At 37.0% G+C, this 19,107-nt stretch overlaps 1 protein-coding gene across 2 annotated transcripts; it reads left to right on the top strand.

Moving 5' to 3' along the window:
* Window positions 1–9,159: 9,159 nt before the first annotated feature.
* On the top strand, window positions 9,160–14,402 carry LOC121417399 (myb/SANT-like DNA-binding domain-containing protein 3). 2 transcript variants are annotated; one of them, XM_041611088.1, is made up of 6 exons: window positions 9,160–9,860; window positions 11,793–11,855; window positions 12,341–12,403; window positions 12,938–13,000; window positions 13,319–13,384; window positions 14,143–14,402. In XM_041611088.1, exons 1-6 carry the CDS (start codon window positions 9,403–9,405, stop codon window positions 14,399–14,401), a joined length of 972 nt encoding a protein of 323 aa, XP_041467022.1. In that variant the 5' UTR covers window positions 9,160–9,402; the 3' UTR covers window position 14,402. The 2 variants fall into 2 exon arrangements, with proteins under 2 accessions (XP_041467022.1, XP_041467023.1); XM_041611089.1 differs by lacking the exons at window positions 12,341–12,403; window positions 12,938–13,000.
* The last annotated feature ends 4,705 nt before the right edge of the window (window positions 14,403–19,107 follow it).

Genomic DNA, 19,107 nt, shown 5'->3' on the forward strand with positions numbered 1-19,107 from the left:
AAGAGGCTTTCGTATTACTAACTTTACGTCGGTAAATTATGTTTACCTTAGACACTGGGAATCTAATTTGCAATAATTTGACACACACACATTGCAGATTAATTCAGATATTTGATAGGAAGAAGAAATCAACGGCAATATACACGTATTGTTCAAGTCAAACGTGAAGGTTAAAAAAAATAGGTATAGAAAAGTTTTAGAAAAATTCAAAGGAAGAAATGAAGTTGGATGAAAAAAAGGAACCATCAGAATTAAGTTGACAAAATTGAATATTGTATGTAGAACAGGAAAATTGAAAGTAATAATTAAGTCCCCCTCCCCTCCCCCGAGCGGACTGGTTTGAAGGGGTGGGGTCACCATGCATAAAATCATGGTACTTGTGGAGGCCTCAGCCCCAGACCCCCTTCGGTTCTGTGGCTCCTGGATGGTAATCAAGAACACTAGGTCACGGAGCACTCTAGATCACAGGGGAAATTTATATAAGAGAATAAAGACGGATCCCAGGTAAAAAGTATAAATTTTCCTGTCCAGTGTCATGTCGGAGTCACTTCAATGTGTTAAGTTTTCATTTTAATTCACACGATATTTTTCATCGGTCATTCAAAGTTTAGAATGGGATTTAATAGAAGACGCTATAATTCCTTTATAAACACTCAACTCTATTCATGGTCAAGACTACCTCAACTTTGATAATTTCAATATATATTTTTAAGTGCTTTTGATTTCGTTCGAATGTAAAGATTTTTGTAATGGTCTTAAAAAGTAACGAAAGTACTTTTTGTTCCGAATTTCGGGCAATGAAATTCAAGAATTGTGCATTTAAGGTACAATTACCGATATGACAGCTTGAGCTTCCAATTTATTTTTTAAAGTTCAAATTACTGATATTTTATTCGTTTGTTTTGCACGGCATCTGTATTATGTGCGAATATATAAATTTCTAGAATTCCAATGTTTAAACAAATGCAGTGGCGTACCTCGGATTTTCCACAAGGGGGAGGGGAGTGGGCAAAATCGCCTAAAAAGAGTCCTCAACAGGATATAAAGGACATTTCACAGCTAAAACAAATTGGCAAGCAAAAAAAAGGTCTTCAACTTCTCGTCAGGGAGGGGGGGGCAGGGATAGGTACGTTGCATAGGTTGTGACTCGTCAGGGGGAGGGGGGAGTCTGCCCCCCGTAGGTACGCTAGTGAACATACATATAGTAAGAGGGGTAAATTAAACATAGGCCTATGTTAAGCTCAAATTTGAATTTCAACGCTGCCCTTAGTTTTCAGCCTTTTTTCCAGAAAAAAAGTTAGCATTTTATGTATTTATTGTTATTTTTTGTCACGGTAGCGTTTCAATGTATTACTTCAAAATGCCATCATTTTTGGACTCAGGTATGATTTATATTGCATCTTTTGCGTGGGTTTTTGCATTTCGTTCACAAAGATGTTAAGGACAATTCCATATTTTTCCTTTTCACCCGACAATGCAGACTGCGTGGGCTCGGTGTGATTAAAAAACAAATCTTACCCTCGCCTGAACACTTACTTTCAGAAATTCAATATCTTAACGGTATGTTCTTCAAAATAAAACAACATGCTCGGGCTAAAGCCTAATTGTTCTATTAAAGAAATGAAATCTAAATCTAATTTAAATTTGTCATATACTGAAACCCGAAACGAAAAATGATCCACCCAAAATGTGAAAGCGTATCTTTTGAAAATATATACCCCACTGGACTACGCACACCGATACAATATTCAGATCAGTGACTAGAGATCGGGCGTTTAATAGTTTGCCTAAATGCCGATATCGTGGACATAGAGGGCGCTCATGCAGAAATATCTTATCGGAGAGCCAACCGGGTGGACCAGTGTCAAAAGAAAAGATCAAAGCGCACGCTTCCGTTTTCGCTGCAAAAGGGCACGGTGGCGTCTTGAATGGCAAGAGCACTGACCCCATAGGTAAGAAAAATGGACAATGGCACGGTGAGCGGGTTCGCCGCAGAATATAAAGGTAAAGACGCACGCACTCCTTTGACAAGCCGCCTAATAATAAATTATCGTAATCAGCCGATTCTTAGTAATCATTCAACGAAAAACAACTGACCCATCAACCATCGGTCACTTGGCAGCGAAATATCAAATACCAGCTAGGAGAAAGAGAGAGAGAGAGAAGGGGGGGGGGGGGTAAATGATTTATAATTTGTAAAAGAACACAAACTGATCTCAATTGATTTCTGATTAAGCATAACATCCTTAACTTTGCAAGTTCCAAAGGATTCACCTCTCAAAAAATAGGAAGACTAATTCCTGCCAAGCATACCGAAATCCTAGTCTGTCAGGAGGGAAGAAGGGGGAAGAGAGGGGAGAGGTTACCGTGGCTAAATGTTCTGTTGACCTTTATTCCATCAACCTACTCCATCGTCTTCAATCATACTTCACCCCTATTCTGACTCCCCATGTAAAATCACTGCTCAGATCCAATTGAAAAAGTCAAAATGCTGCACTGAAAATTGAAATTCATGTTCATTTATGCATTAAATACCAATTCAATAATTCATGAAAGTTGTTCAAACAACTACATTGATTATGATTGATCATTATTTTATCACGACACCTTTAACGTTTTCCCCAAAGTGACATTTTTGTTTGTTTGGCATCCATTTCAAAAGTGTATAGTGTTTTAGACGCAATGTACATTGGTAAAATGTATTGAATAACTATATTAACATTTAAAAGATATCCGAGTTAAGTTCACATTTCTGACCCTTCACCAAAGCTTTACAAATGCTTCGAATAAATAATACAGATATTTTCACAGACACAGATATATATTTATTAATATAAAAAACGTCTGCACAATATATTAAAAAATCAAAGAAGATTACGTTTAGAGAGATTCTGTTTCGAAAATCTAAACATAAAATATTTCAAATAAATTTGAATAATGCTACAATGATAATAGTAATATACAGTAAGCACTAAGCATATACAAAAACGTTTAGAGAGTGTCTCTTTCAAAAATCTGAAAATAAAGTATTACAATGGCATTTTGGCAATGATGCATCCCCATCAATCATATTTTTCAATATTTTTAATTTATTTTGTTAATTTTTGTTTGCTTTATTTTTCACTTTGCATAATAAAAAATAGATTTGCAAATAGAATGTTACGTTGATAATAGTAACAAACAGTAAGCACTAAGCATAAACAAAAATTGTTTGAAGTGCAGCGCCCTATAAAAAGAATCGTGTGTAAGTAAGTATTTAACTTATGGCTCGCAATAAGCACTCATTACAAGTGGAATGTCTCTGGCGGTCTCACCTGCATCACACGATTCCATATAGCAGCAGTGCTGACTTTGAAAACTACTATACAAATTATTCACCAAAAACACCATTAATATAATGATACAATACTAAGTTCATTGACATTTGACCTTGATCATGTGACCTAAAACTCGTCAGTGATACTTGATTACCCCTATATGCATATTTTATACACTACACCTATTCACTTTGAAAGTTATGACAACAATCTAATAATTACCTCTAAAAGAGCGAAAGTTGAAGTAACCTGTGACTTTGGTCATGTGACCTTAAACTCGCATGACATGTCCAGTGATACTTGATGCCTCTTATATTCAGGTTTTATGAACTACACAAATATACTTACAGAGTTATGATGGTAATTCAACAAATACCCCCAACATGGCCAAAGTTAATTGATCTTGGTCATGTGACCTGAAACTCGCAAAATATGTTCAGTAATACTCGGTTACTCTTATGTCCACGTTTCATGAACTAGACCTATACACTTTAACAGAAATATGATGGTAATTGAAAAAATATCCCTAACACGGCATAAGTTAATTGACTTTAAATGACCTTTGACCTTGGTCATGTGACCCGAAACGAGGATGGGATGTTCAGTGATACTTGATTATCCTTATGTCTAAGTTTTATGAACTAGCCCGATAAACTTTTAAAGCTATGATAGTAATTCACCCCCCCCCCAAAAAAAAAAAAACATTTTGCCAAAGTTCATTGACCTTAAATGACCCTTGACCTTAATCACGTGAATTGAATCTTGCACAGGATAATTAGTGATTCTTGATAATTGTTCTGGCCAAGTTTCATGAATCAGATTCGTAAACTTTCAAAGTTATAATGGTAATTCAGCAATCAAAAACTTAATCTTCGGTTGAGATTTGGTGTTGACGCCGTTGCCGTCGGGAAGCGGAGCCAATAGTCTCTGCCATGCAGGTGAGACAAAAATCAAAACAAACATTAGATTCATACAATCACTGACGTACCTGCGGGGGCAGTATGCCCCCCCTCCCGCTGACAAACCACAACCCATGCAAAAGACGTAGCCCTGCCCCCCCCCCGACGAGCTTGACAGACCTCCCCCCCCCAGACGAGCTTGAAAGACCTTTTTGCCCCCCCCCTTGACGAGCTTAAAGCACCCCATGGCAAGCTTGAAGACTTTTTTTTTGCTTGTCAATTTCCCTTCCCTTTATTTGTGATTTAAGAGCTTCTTTTTTGGCCGGTTTCGCTACCCCTGTAACAATAACTAAAACAATGCCCTATCGCACATTCAGATATGGACAATATGTTTAAAAAAAAATCACGCACCTCAACTGTGAGAGTAATAGAGAAAAAAATGTCTAGGTGTGATATTTGATGAAAATATGGTCATGAACAAGTTTGTTTCTGCAAAATATAAATCAGCATCTTTTGCTCTATGTAAACTTGGTAGGGTTCGTCAATTCTTAGATGCAAAGACTACGAAGCAGCTTGTCCAAGCTCTTGTAATATGTCATTTAGATTACTGCAACAGTTTACTCTATAGGATGCCCGATTCCCAAATTAACAGATTACAAGTAATTCAAAACTCTGCAGCACGACTAGTCACCCGTACTAAAAAACATTCCCACATCACACCTGTCTTAAAATTACTACATTGGCTCCCAGTCCAGTCACGTGTAATGTTTAAAGTACTGCTTGTAACTTATCAATGCCTCCATGCAATGGCTCCAAAATATCTTATTGATTGTTTAGTTAAGTATGTGCCCTCTCGTAATCTTCGATCAGCTCAGAAAGATCTTTTAAAATGTCTTAGTGTTCACACCAAGTGTTATGGAGAACGATCCTTTGCCCATGCTGCCCCTTCACTTTGGAATACCACCCCATCACATGTAATGAACTCTTCTCCATCCAAGTTTAAATCCACTTTGAAGACATATTTATTCAAAGAGACTTTTAAATGAGTTAGAGCCACAATTTCCAGCAAATTCCTCATCTTTTCTTTGCCTTTTCTGTCTCGTTCAACAGCGCATAGGGACGCATTTGGCAGTGATATGCGCTATATAAGCATGTTGGTATTATTTGAATTGAAAAGGTTTTATTCAAAATCATTGCACGTTGCAGCCAAAAGGCTGAATTGTGTACAATTTACAGGTATATACATGTATAAACAGTCAGGGAAACTCCCGGTTTTCCGAGATCGTTCGAAAAGTCCTTTTTCGAGATAGTTGCGTTCACCGAAGCGTGAATCACCGCTGAAAACCTTCGCCCTGTGTAGTCTTTCTCGACTGTTTTCAGACCCTTATGTGCGAAACACTCGGTAAGAGCGGTGGAAATGTGTACGCGTGTATACAACTGTGCATTGTTGTTATCTGTAAAACATGTGCCTCTCTCTCCCCTCTCTCTTTTTCTCTCTCTCTCTCATTTATTGTCAAGCATTCAATTTGATTTTCGTTCATCACTTACCCTTAACCATAATTTTGGATCCACCGTCATGTATATCCGTAATATCCAACTTTCATGTTAATTCCTGAGCATTCATCTTCAGCTTATGATCTGCTGCACAATCCATGATCAATACATAATATTATTTCCACTAGTGCCGGCGGAAGTCATGGAAATTATCAAGTCGATATGCAATTTTAAAACATGCCAAAATACAGGTCTGTACGTCGTATAAAACATGCAATCATTGGCTGGTTGACAAAGCCCACACATTGGAAAAAAGTATACTATATTCACCTTCAAAACAAACATACTGCCAAGTATTGGGGCTAGCGGTCACCAAATAAAGTGCATTATAAAAGTCTGCCTGTCAGCTCGATCCATGTCCAAACTTCCCCCAAACGTCCAGCCCAGATGAGTTAAAAGCAATATCATGATGTCATGTCATTATGATCATGACCATTCTCCATTCGACATGATCCATGCTAGCAGTGAACAGGTGTGAGATCAATGGTTTAGATTATGAACATTATCGAAAACTGCATGTCCATTTTCCATTTAGCCCATGATAGCACTAACCGCCGGAGAGCTGGTTAGAGGTTATACCATGGGAACGAATATATTTTCCAAGTCTTTCTTATCAGATATTATGTAATGCCGTACCCAAAATAACTTTCAGCATGATCATGGAAGGTCCATGGTAGTACCATAGCTCTATGCACACTTTGTACACGCAGTACACACACACACCACACGTTCGGCTACAACATGCAGCGGAGTATCGCGGCACAAAGGCTGAACGCAGAGACTAACGTCCTCTACGAGAACTTTTACTTGCATTTTTTCATCATAAATATGTCTTCTTTCTTCAATAGCATCTAAGCACCACGGTGGCGAATTCTCTTTTTTCGAATATAGATGAGAAATTTAGTTTTCTTTAACATATTTGAAAATAAAAATCCGCCACCGTGGTGCTTTTTTTATATGATTTTTTTTAGTGAGGGTATGTCAGAAAACCCCATTCACTTTGTACAGGAGGTCTATTCGGTGAGATCCTAAAAGATTACGTTATGCGACCATAAATCCCTGTTATTCGAGATTCTGTCGCTCTCGCAAAAGCGGGAGTTTCCTTGAATGATAAATAGGTGATTTAAAAACATCAAAACTTGAAATGATTAAGAGAATATAATGCAACTTAACAAAAGAACAAATAGTAGACTGAAAGGTGGTGGTGGTGGAAGAATGCTCATTGACAAACATCGCCACTCAAATTCAAACAATAAAAACATAGATTTAAGCCCCTTTTACACTTTCACGGATGCAACACGGATCATCACGGATCTCAGTCCGTGATGATCCGGGGTGCCAAATTTGTATTTTCCTAGCATTCCCGGAGTGAGTACGGAGTTAACTGGTTATTAACACGGATATGTACGGAAAAGTACGGAGTCTACAAGGATAGGCAAGGTAGCAATAGGGATCCTGTTTGATATGCTCCCGGAGCCAACACGGAATACCCGGATGATCACGGATGTTACTGGGTCTTTACACGGACCTTACCACTTCTTGTCGCCGGCATCTTGCTAGAATGAAGTTTCGTCCCTTTTTGCAGCATCTGGAGCATGCTCGTGCTTGGTTATGAATACGGACTATTGTTCATGTACGCAAACAATACAAACATTTGACCCCGGATAAAACCGGTATCAACAAGGATCACCCGGTTCTTACAAGGAGCCTCCCGGATGCATTCGGTAGCTACACGGATGTACAAGGAGGCTACAAGGATGAACACGGATGATTATCAGTCCGTGTACTCCGGGATGAAAAATTGAACATGTTCAATTTTTCTCCCGGACATGCCGGTACATCAAGGATGGCGCCGGATGAGTAGCCGGCGCCGGATGAGTAGCCGGAGTGTACACGGTAGTCCCGGACTGTACACGGATGACCCCGGATTGACCATCCGGGATGATCCGTGTTGCTTCCGTGAAGGTGTAAAAGGGGCTTTAAGCAAGTAACAAAAGAACTGAAGACAGGAGGGTGTCTGGGGACGAGCGAGCAGTCAAGTTCAATGCACAGCTCCAGCCAGGGAATGCCAATCCCTCAACAACATGTCACCATTCAACCTGGGCAATGGAATTGGTTATTCAAATCCATCGCTCAGGCGGAACTTAGGGTCAGCTAACCCCACTGGAGCTATGCATTAATAGGGCCGACAAACAATCTCTTACAAAAAAAACATTCACATTCACATTCATAGCACACTCCTCATTCATCCAACAACCATAAGCACGTTAAATCAAACAACTGCACCCACCAACCCAGTAGTCACCCCTCACACCTTACACTCATTAAGCATACAGATAAAAAAAAGAAGAACCAAGGGGGGGGGGGTGAGTGGTCGCCCGTCCCAAGAAACCGTCCTGCTCAATCCTGAGAACGATTACTTAAAATTTGAAGAATGACGCAGTTTGTAAAATAACACATCTTCCACCACATGAGAAATCTTAATAAAAATGAGTAAAATATTGGCATAAAAAACATTGTTTCCCTTTAGTTGTTACAATGTGAAATACATGCATTAAAATCATGACTAATAAAAACCTGTAAACCTATTCAATTGTGTTTGAGTTTAAAAAGTTCTAAAAAAAATAAAATTTTCATCTGAAGCTTGTGAGCTAATAATAATAACAAATTAGTATTAGGCGCGATATATTAGCAAAACACAGCTTGCACAGTATGTTTGTAGACCTATGTATATCAACCGGGTAACTAGCTATATCAAGGAACACAAACTTATTTCAAGTTAGCGTTTAATAAATTTATAAAGGTAATGGGCTGTTTTGGAAACGTTTGGTTTTACAATGAAACTGACGATATTTAAGTCTTTTCCTCAATGAGTAATCAACATCGTTGTTCATTGGTAGCCAATGGTTACAAAGTGGACTGTTGGCAAGGGATACAGCAAAGTTCCTACACAATTGTTTTCGTCTTTCAGATAAAGATTGTAAAGAACACACTTCTAAAGCATCGGTATAATTAGTGTATTTTTCACCGAGCATAATTTTGCATGCTCTTGACTGAATACGTTCTAATCAGGAAATTTGGTTTTGTGTTAGGTTTCCGTTAAAAACTGGTACTCCATGATCAAAAATTGGCCTAATGTAACCCTTATATACTGTTATTAAATCGCAGAGTGGTAATTTATACGTTTTGAGACAACGAAGCATATAGAGCTTTTTATTACTACGACATAAAAGGTCTGATATATGACTTTCCCATTTCAAGTCAGACTGAACAATTATACCTAGTATTTTAGCTTTCTGCACTGTTCTCAAGCATTCATTTCCAATAAAAATACGATTTTGATCAACTTCGGCCCGAATTCACAAAGGTGGACTAAAGTTATACCGGGGTATAAAGTTAGTCCACCGCGCTATTCACAAACGGTGGACTAACTAATCCATGGACTAACTTTATACCCGGGTACTAAAGTTAGTCCATGGCTGAGTTATACCCGGGGTATAACTTTAGTCCATGGATTAAATCATGAACTGAAGCTAGCATACTATTATAACACTGCACTGAGCATGCTCAGTAGTGAGATGATTGTCTGCTTGTACTGAGCATGCTCAGAAGTGATGTGATGCCAGTTTGCAATGGAGTCTGCAAAAAACAGATCTGCCAACTGGCATCACAGCGAGCGATCGTATCTTCTGGAGCTCGTGCAGGACCGTGCCCACATCTTTGCTAATAGAGCAAATGATGCTCTAAACAACAAAAGAAAAAACCTAGCTTGGGATGAGGTTTGTTCTGCAATTATTGCCAGATATGGGAACAAGTGGACCACCGGGCAAATAAAGACCAAGTGGAAACAACTTCGCAGCCAGGCAAAAAAGGAGTATGGCGAGTGGAAGAGACGCTCCCGTATGACGGGAGGAGGGCCACCTCCAGATCCTCCTTCATCAGTAACTCTATTAATCAAGGAGATTCTCCCAAGTGACTTTATCCAGTTGTCTAACCCATATGACGATGATGCCGGGCTGAATAATGAGGCTGTCACAGCCCTGGAATTTCTAAGCCATGGAGGTCTGACCACAGGCGATGATTGTTTGCAGTAAGTTCATTTTAATAACAGTTTGATTTAGAATTATTCATTATTTTATATCTATAAATAGTTTATCATGTAAAACTGGTACTATTTTTGAAATCCTTACAAATAAAACATCAGAAAAATGCAAAAAAGTCAAAATATGACCCATTCATCAAATCTTGAAATCCCTTTCAAATTTATTTCAAAGAATTTTTATTACCGGCGTTCTCTTGTCGTCTGCGACACCGCGTAACTTCAACTTAGTCCCATACGTAGTAATTTGTGTTTGGAAAAGCCATTTATAGCGCATACTCTACGGACGTGACGGTTCAATATCGAAGTTCATCCTCATGTCCATCTGTACTTGTGTTAGGGATCGCAGAGTATCCCTTTTTCTTTTCATTTCAGTCTCTAATATACTTTGAATAGCTTGAGACTTACCCCAAAGCCCGAAAGCTTTTTTGTGCAATAAAATGTTTCCACAATTTTACTCCTATGATAAGAAATGAGCAAAAATACCGGAAAGAAAAATCTCTTCGTTGTCCATATCGTCTTGCAAATGACATGCCGGCATTTGTTGTTGTTTACTTTGAATTCCGATTATGAAACGCCAGCAGTATCTGCACATTTTCTTGAAATGCGCAAAATAGTTCATGAAAAAATGTATTAACGAAGCTTTGCCAATTTCATTTCTTATTTCAATAACCATTGACGAAAATTCAATTTCCAACTGTGTCAACAAAACACAAACCCACAATTCTCCCGTCACTTAATTGTATAATTTGATAATCCATTTTTGAACCCCGTTCATTCAATTTCTTTCAACTATATCTCTTTCCCTCTCTCTCCACCATAAAGCTATAACTCTGACATCTCGCTGTATGGAGTGTCATAAACAAAGAGCACTGGCTGTTCTTTTGCATTTTCTCGTGGAAAATGTCAGCTTGAGTTGTTCACTTGAACAGAGGCTCGATCTACTGTACACAGGTCACATGCAGGGCCTATAAACTACTATCTTCTCAGTCTACCGATTTGCAATTCCCCCTGTACTTCGACAATCAATTACACATAATCCAGCGTGAAAAAATTACAAACTCAGCTCACAACATGCATTTCTTGACCATTTTTTTTTTATAAAAAAGACAAAATATAACAAAAACGAGGCCATGTGGATATTCCTACTACCAATAATCAAACAATTATTTTAAGAAAAAATAGTCATGGTTTTCTATTTTTTTAAAATCAATTCCGATGATGCATACCATAAAGAAATTTGCCCCCATACCTCTATCCTACCTCTTTCATCGTAGGCCCTTTTTAATTTAAAGCCGAACTTTAAAATGTGCAGATCTATTTTTTTAAATCACAAATCACTTTCATCATATATGTACCAGTATATATGTGAAGAAAAAAGGATTGGGGTGGTTAATTCTTCTTAAGTCCTTTCACACTTCCAAGTTATACAAAAAAGCACGTTATGATTTTTTTTGGCAAATTAACTTTCCTTTGAAAGGTTTTTTTTTTTGGGGGGGGGTGTCGAAAATCGCCTGGTACATTTTAAAAAATGTCATAGGAGAGCTAGTAGTTACGGCAATTTTTCAAACCATCTAAGCAACATATGAGATTAAGCAAATGCTTTCAATTATTACCTGCTATGAAAAAATCATGTTGAATGTTTCTCTAAAATTAAAAATGGGCACTTTTTTTTTTTTGGGGGGGGGGCAGACTTCATCTCCATCATTGGTGTTCAATTAATACATTCAAGTAATTTGTAGAACTTCACTTTACCCCCTTCCTCCTAAAACCTATTAAAGGTGGATTTTCTTTTTTTATGAATGTTGATAACCCTATCATACCTTGATAACCCCATCATACTACTTTAGATGACCCACTCCATTAGTAATAGTTTACTCATTCCTTTTCTTTCTCACACACATTTTTTACATTTATTTTCAGGCAAGATGAACAGAACAGTCTTCATCCAGCAACAAGTCATGAACCAGTTCTTGCATCAACAAGGTAATTTCTGTTTTCCTCACCAACACACAAATTTGGAAAGTAAAAGCCCAGTTGCTAAAGCAATATCATCTAACTATCCTTCTTCAAAGGTAGCATCGGGGGGGGGGGGGATGTCATATTGAATAGCCCCAAGAGAGGTGTGGGTCATGTGTTGAAACCGGCTAAGCCGCATATCAGATTGAGTAAGGGCTTTTAATTATTACTTGCTCTTTAATATAAAATAAAACTTTAATTTGAATAGTGATTTAAAATTCCGAACGGGCACTTTTGTTTTGGCAGAGTTTATCTCCATCATTGATGCACATTCAATACATTCAAGTAATTTGTAGAACCTCACATTACCCCCTCCCTCCTTACACCTATTAAAGGTGGATTTTCTTTTTTTTTATGAATACAACCTTGATAACCTTATTATACTACTTAACATGTCCCGTTCCATTAGTAATATTTTAATAATTCTCTCACACATTTTGACATTTATTCAGGCAAGACGAACAGAACAGTCTCCATCCATCAACAAGTCATAAACCAGTTCTTGCATCAACAAGGTAAGTTCCATGTTTTTCCTCCCTAACAATAAACAAATTTGGAAAGTAAAAGCCTAGTTGCTTATGCAATATTTTCTAACCAACCCACTTGGAAGGTGGATGAATTATCTTGTTTAAAATGTTTTATCCTTTATTCATGGTGGGGGGGGGGGGAGGATTTGCTCCAAAAGAGGTGTGTGGGTCATGTGTTTGAAACCGGATAAGCCACATATAGGATGAGTGTTCAATTATTACCTGCTATACAAAAAAGGGGAGAAACTGAGAAAGGAAAAGGAATGGTGCTTTTTGAATTCAAGATGGGCACTTGTGTGTTTTTCAGAATTCAACTCCATCATTGATGCACATTCAATACATTCAAGTAAGTTGTAGAACCTCACTGTACCCCCTCCCTCCTTACACCTATTAAAGGTGGACTTTCTTTTTTTATGAATGCACCCTTGATAACCTTATCATACCACATGAGATGTACTTCTTCATTTCGAAAAAAAATAAATTCTTTTTTTCTCTCTCACACACATTTTTACATTTATTCAGGCAAGACGAACAGAACAGTCTCCATCCATCAACAAGTCATAAACCAGTTCTTGCATCAACAAGGTAAGTTCCATGTTTTCCTCACCAACAATACACACATTTGAAAAGTAAATGCCTACGTGCTATACAAAATAAAGTGAATAGTGCATGAAATTATATGTAATCATTTTTTTTACAAATTAATCTCCTTAAGTGCTGCTAACTTAATAAACCTAAGTAATGTTCAGCTTCAGTTTAACTGTTTCCTCCTTGCCCCTAATAAAAAAGGGGGGGGGGGGGGTGATAAGCAACATTTAACACTCTCCTGAATTACTTCAGATCTTACATTCCATTAGTAATATTTGCATAATTCTTCTTTTTCACACATATACATTAATTCAGTCAAGCCAACATGCAGAACAGTTCCCTTCCATCCACAACTCAGAATGGAGACATTGAAACAACAAGGTAAGTTCACTTCTTTTTTATTATTAACAAGATACACATTTGAAAACAGATGGCTCAGTTGGTAGAGAAATCTAGTCTATAAAAGAATCTACTTTAAAAGTGAATCATCTGAGGGGAATACAGGCATTAAAATCACAATTCTCTATTAACATTAATTCAATTCACACACCCATGCTTATAAAACAGTCATGAAAATCAATATTCATGTGTAGATTATAATTCATTTGACATACTGATATATTATATAAATACTAGATTGTCAGCATTATTCAACATTTACATTTTTATAAAATTTTTATAAAATAATTCCTTTTCCAACTCCTGATGGAACTATATCAACCACACTACCTACATTGTATACCTTGTTTAAATGCCTCTGTTGAACCTGATCCTATAATAAATACCAACACACAGCCTTGAATAGAATCTTTTTTAAAAATCTTACAGTCTGTTAAAGAAGTTAAAAGAAAAATGCTTGCACCATATAAACAAGCGTTACTTGTTCATGAATCTTCATTTTCATGAATTACATAATTTATCACATTGAATTGCTTTGGACAACTTCTATACAAATCACCCGATTGCTAAACAAGTACTTGCACATATCATTTACGACTTGTTTTCTAGAAACTTTTAAGATCATTTACATTTGCAATATGGGTGTGTATAGCTCTGAATATAATAATTGCAATTCACATTCAAATGCCTCCATTTATATATTTTTTTATAATAAGTTATGTATTGATGTTCTCTCCTAGGCAAGACACAACTCGAAAGCTTCAACCTCGTGGAGAGAAGAGGCGATCAACCATTCCCCACCAACCAAAAACTAGACCCAAACATCCACATATCCATTCAAGTGAGGAGAGACTCGTTGAACTGGCAGAGGAAGAGCACCAGATACGACTTGAATACATGAGGATAGAACATGAGTATAGGATGGAAATCCTTAAAGTTCAAAAGAAGACTGAAGAGGTGAAGCTAAAGGCTGCTCTTGCCGCATATTCCGAGGACTAAATGAAAATATCCAAACTTCCTTATTTCTATTCTAATGAACTTTTGCATTTTATTTTGTTTTCATTTCTTCAAAACATTTAGTCAATGCTCAATTGCCACCTAAATTGGTATTAATTATCTTGCCTTTTTGAAAGTATTTAACATACAAGTTCTTTCATCAGAATTTTCATGTACCTAAATTATTTATCAGAGAGCAGAAATGTACATAATCCAGTTCTTGTGATAAGACATATTTTTATGTGTGTACATACATATATATATTTATAAATATATATATTAGACCACCAATGGCAATAAAGTTGAAGAAATATTTATTGTTCATACAACAAATATGTCAATAAATTGGAATTCAGACACTGTTAATGATCTTGTTACTATCATTCTTTTGACTTGGTAACTATGTACCCAATGCATGTGAATATTTAATACTTTCATAACACTACAAGTTGTATATCACTGGATATTAAAGATGGATGACCAGAGCATGATGGACAATTTTAACAAGAAATCCATTTGAATGCTACAAGAATGCCTTTACATACAATGTATATCATCAATATGCTTGAAATTGATTTTTTTGAAAAAACAGGGAATGACCTTAAAATTGTTTTGACAGGACTTCGTTTAGACGAAGCAAATGTATCATAATCATTTTATTCATCAAAGATATTTCTGAAACAAACGCAAGAGGGAGGATATTAATTCATGAAGTTTCAAACAATGAGAGATGAATTTGAACCAAGTCAGCAGACAATTTTACCATTACTGCATGTAACCAGGTGTACTGGGTGTATCAATGAGACATGTCTACATAAAGGCGCTGTCACACCTTGGCGTTTTAGACAGCGTATGCCCGACGTATGAGGAATTTGGCGAATACGCTGGCGTACGTCGAATACGTTACGGGTAAGTTTTGCATACGTTGAGAGTACGCTAAAACACGCTGGTATGCGTCGTCATGCGGCGAGGTCGTCGAAAAGTTTTGTGCAAGCACAAAATTTTTCGATGTATGCCAGCGTATGGCTCATGCGTCCCGCATACGCTGGTCATAAGTTGTAGGCAAGTTACGCGATCGTTGATACACGTTGACAAGCGTTAGTCGAGCGGCAGCATTTTTTTAGGCTACGACACGTGTTCGTCAGCTGCCGCGCGCTATGCGTAAAGGTGGTGTCACACCTTGGCGTTTTAGACAGCGTATGCCCGACGTATCAAAATTTCTCTAAAACGTCAGCATACGCTGAACTTTGATTTTTTTTTAACTCTGGGCGTATACTTAGCGTATTCATATAGAGTTGGACGTATACATAACGTATTAGTAACTTATATCGAACGCTTCGTTAACTTATAAGTAACGTATTCCAACGAATGCTTAGCGTATTGCTGGCGTACACAACTTATGCCCCACGATAGCCTAACTTACGCATAGCGCGAGGCAGCGTATCGCTGACGAACACGTGTCATAGCCTATAAAAAGGCTGCCCTCGACTATTCAAATCATAACCGCACGATACATCACCGTATCAACACCACCGCCATGCCGAAGAAAACTCCTGTGAACCCCACCTTTGTATACCAATTCCTATAAACGTTGTCAATACGCCATTATACGGTACCTGTAAGTTATAAACACGTTCAGTAAGTTTTGTGGTCATCCGGAGGACGTCTTCATACGTCAATATACGTTGGAGTTAAGTTACACAAACGTTCAAAGCACGTTACTCATAGGTTAGAAGTTTTGGGGTACGCTGGATATTATCTCGACGTACATCGACTTATGAGTAACTTACGAGTAACGTGTGTCAACGTGTATCAACGATCGCGTACACTCTAAAAACTGAAATGTTGGATTTTAACACTTTCTAAGTGTTGAAATATGTAAATGTTATTTCACCATTTATCATGTTGCGAAAAGGGTGAGTTTTACAATACAACATGATCCGCAAACCAAAAAAGGTTATACCTATCTCGCTGTTCTAACAATTCCGAAAATGCTGAAATAAATATCGCATTGCCATTGGCTAAAAGTCATACGTATGATGACGTCATGAAGAGCGTCTAGCATTTTACAAAAGGTTGAGTCAGAGGCGCTTTTCCATTGGTCCATACTGATCACGTGAACAAGATCGCCGCGAAAACCTCGTCACTATCTCATCACGACACTCTAGTGCTGGACCGAAATTATCCCCAAAATCCTGTTTTTTAGAAGGTAAGTTGATCTCTAAGTAGTATATTTCCACAGTTTAACACATTATGAGCTGAATCAAGCTATTTTTTTTCTTCTTCTTTCATTTTTCAAGTGGAGTTGCGTAGAATACCCTGGACCTTGCTAATTGTGAAGAAGATCTTTGCTTTGACTCGCCTGCGTCTATTGCCAATAATGTGTGCTGTATAATGTGGGGACCTTCAAGCTCCCTAAAGCTACGCACTGAATTGTATTCAGCAGCTAAAAAGTCACAAAAATCATTGGTTTCTGCAAATTTCATTTCCTTATCCTGATTCAACATATTCTAAAGTTGATTTGTGGAGAAAATTATGACGGGTGAATGCCTAATGGCACATTTTCAGGTCGATATCAATGCCGATGATTTGTTCCGAAAAATGAAGAAGGGGTCCATGTAACGTAGCCTACCGTCTGTAGGGTAGGTCTAGATCTACATGCGAAGTAATGTGCAGTGTGTATCGCGTGTGTATTTGACTGATTTGAACACGTTGCATTGCAGGTCTAACTGTAACATAGGCTAGAGTGTTCTAGATCTATGTGAATTGTGATTTGTATGGTGCGTAGCTTTGGCCTTAAAGGTAATGGACAGTAGTGGTAGCAAAATGAAAGTTGGCATGAAACTGCTCAAATATAGACCTAGGCCTAGTGACTAGTCTGATATTGTTCGGTTTGCATACAAAAATACATGAGTGAGATAATCTGGTATTCTCTTCACGATTTCCGGTGATTTTCAGCTAAATAATTCAAATGATCGTATATCAACCGTCACCTTATATGATGCCTGTCCCTAAATACCGACCTCTTAACAGTTTCCCGTCCTACTACAGAAAAAGTTCTCTATAAAAATTTCTTCAAATGTTTTTTTTGTATTTATGTTTTTATTGTAAAACAAAATAATATATACAATAACAACAAAACTTCATAGCTACTGTACTTAAGATATCTACACAAAATATCTACACAACTGATGACAAGACGACACATACACAGGACAAACACGATTCTCTCAGTAGCAAAAAGATAAAGAATAAATAAATAAGTAAATAAATTAATCAATAAATAAAAAATACATAAAGGCATCCAGATTCCAGAATATGGAGAAAACAATAATTTTGTGAAGGATAAGCATTAATCTACATTAAAGGACCACTTCTTGAAATGCAGTGCCAACTTATCATTCTTTTCAGCTATATAGTATTCTGTTTTCTGTTTTACTTTGACAAAGGTTATAAAAGCCTGAAAGTTTAAATCAATTTCTTGAAACTTGCATCTCATAATATAGAATTTAAGACATAAAAATAGGAAATTAATACACATATCATGTTTGCCACCAATATCAAAACCAAAAATGAAACTGATATCAGGATAGACTGTTGTTTCATGAATAATACTATCAATGTAGTCTGTGAGCTTCTTTCTAAATGGTAAGACCTTTTCACATTCACAAAAAATATGTTTTAAAGTTTCAGGGTATTTACCACAAAAATAGCACAGTGGTGATTCACTTCTATCGATTTTAAATAAGAAAGACTTCACTGCAATAGCATTATGAAATAATTTGAAATAAAATGACTTTAACTGGGTCTCTATAGTACATCTGAAATTTCTCTTGTGGACTGCTGGCCAATCAATGTCATTGGAATCCAAACCTAACCATTCTTCCCATTTGCTTTCTATCCTTTCACAAGACACAAATTCTTTACTTCTCAAGACATCATAAGCATGTTTTGGAACCTTACAAGTTTTTACCAACCGTGATAAAATTGAATCAACAAGTCTTCTGTTACCTGTTTAGGATCAAGAAACCAGTCTAAATAAATAGCATTCAATAGTGAATCATATTTCCTTCTATCCTGAATGGGAATATCAAAATCCAACACTAACTCCTCAAATGTTTTTACCCTATTGAATCCATAATACAATTGACAGATAGTATGAATACCTCTTTGCTGCCATACTGGATAGTAAAAAAAAGGTCTATGTTTTACACTGACATTTTTGTTCCACCATAAATAGTCTTGTAAATGATAATGATGTAAATTCATGTCTTTCATCATTGCAGACCTATACTCATACCAAATACTTAAAGATGCTGCTATTTGACAGTTTCCTATTCTTCTCAAAACGCAATGAGGTGCCTCAGTTTTCCACAATACCAGATGATCCTCATTAAAAATTTTCAACATTTCTATTTCAATACATTTCCAAGAATTACTATAACTTTCATCAAAAAAAAGTTTTACCCACACCATTTTCTGCGCTTTAGCATACAAAAATGGATCAATCATTTTGAGACCACCTTCTTCATACTGGTTACATAATATACTCCTCTTTACACGGTCATTTCCATTACTCCAAATAAATCGAAACAATAAGCTGTTTAATTTCTTGAAGAAGGTTTTAGGAATATCAATACATAAGACTGAAAATAAATACAAAAGTTGTGGTAGTATAAGTGACTTAATAACTGTTATTTTGCCCAACA

Source organism: Lytechinus variegatus, chromosome 6, assembly GCF_018143015.1.
Source record: "Lytechinus variegatus isolate NC3 chromosome 6, Lvar_3.0, whole genome shotgun sequence".
Taxonomy (NCBI): domain Eukaryota; kingdom Metazoa; phylum Echinodermata; class Echinoidea; order Temnopleuroida; family Toxopneustidae; genus Lytechinus; species Lytechinus variegatus.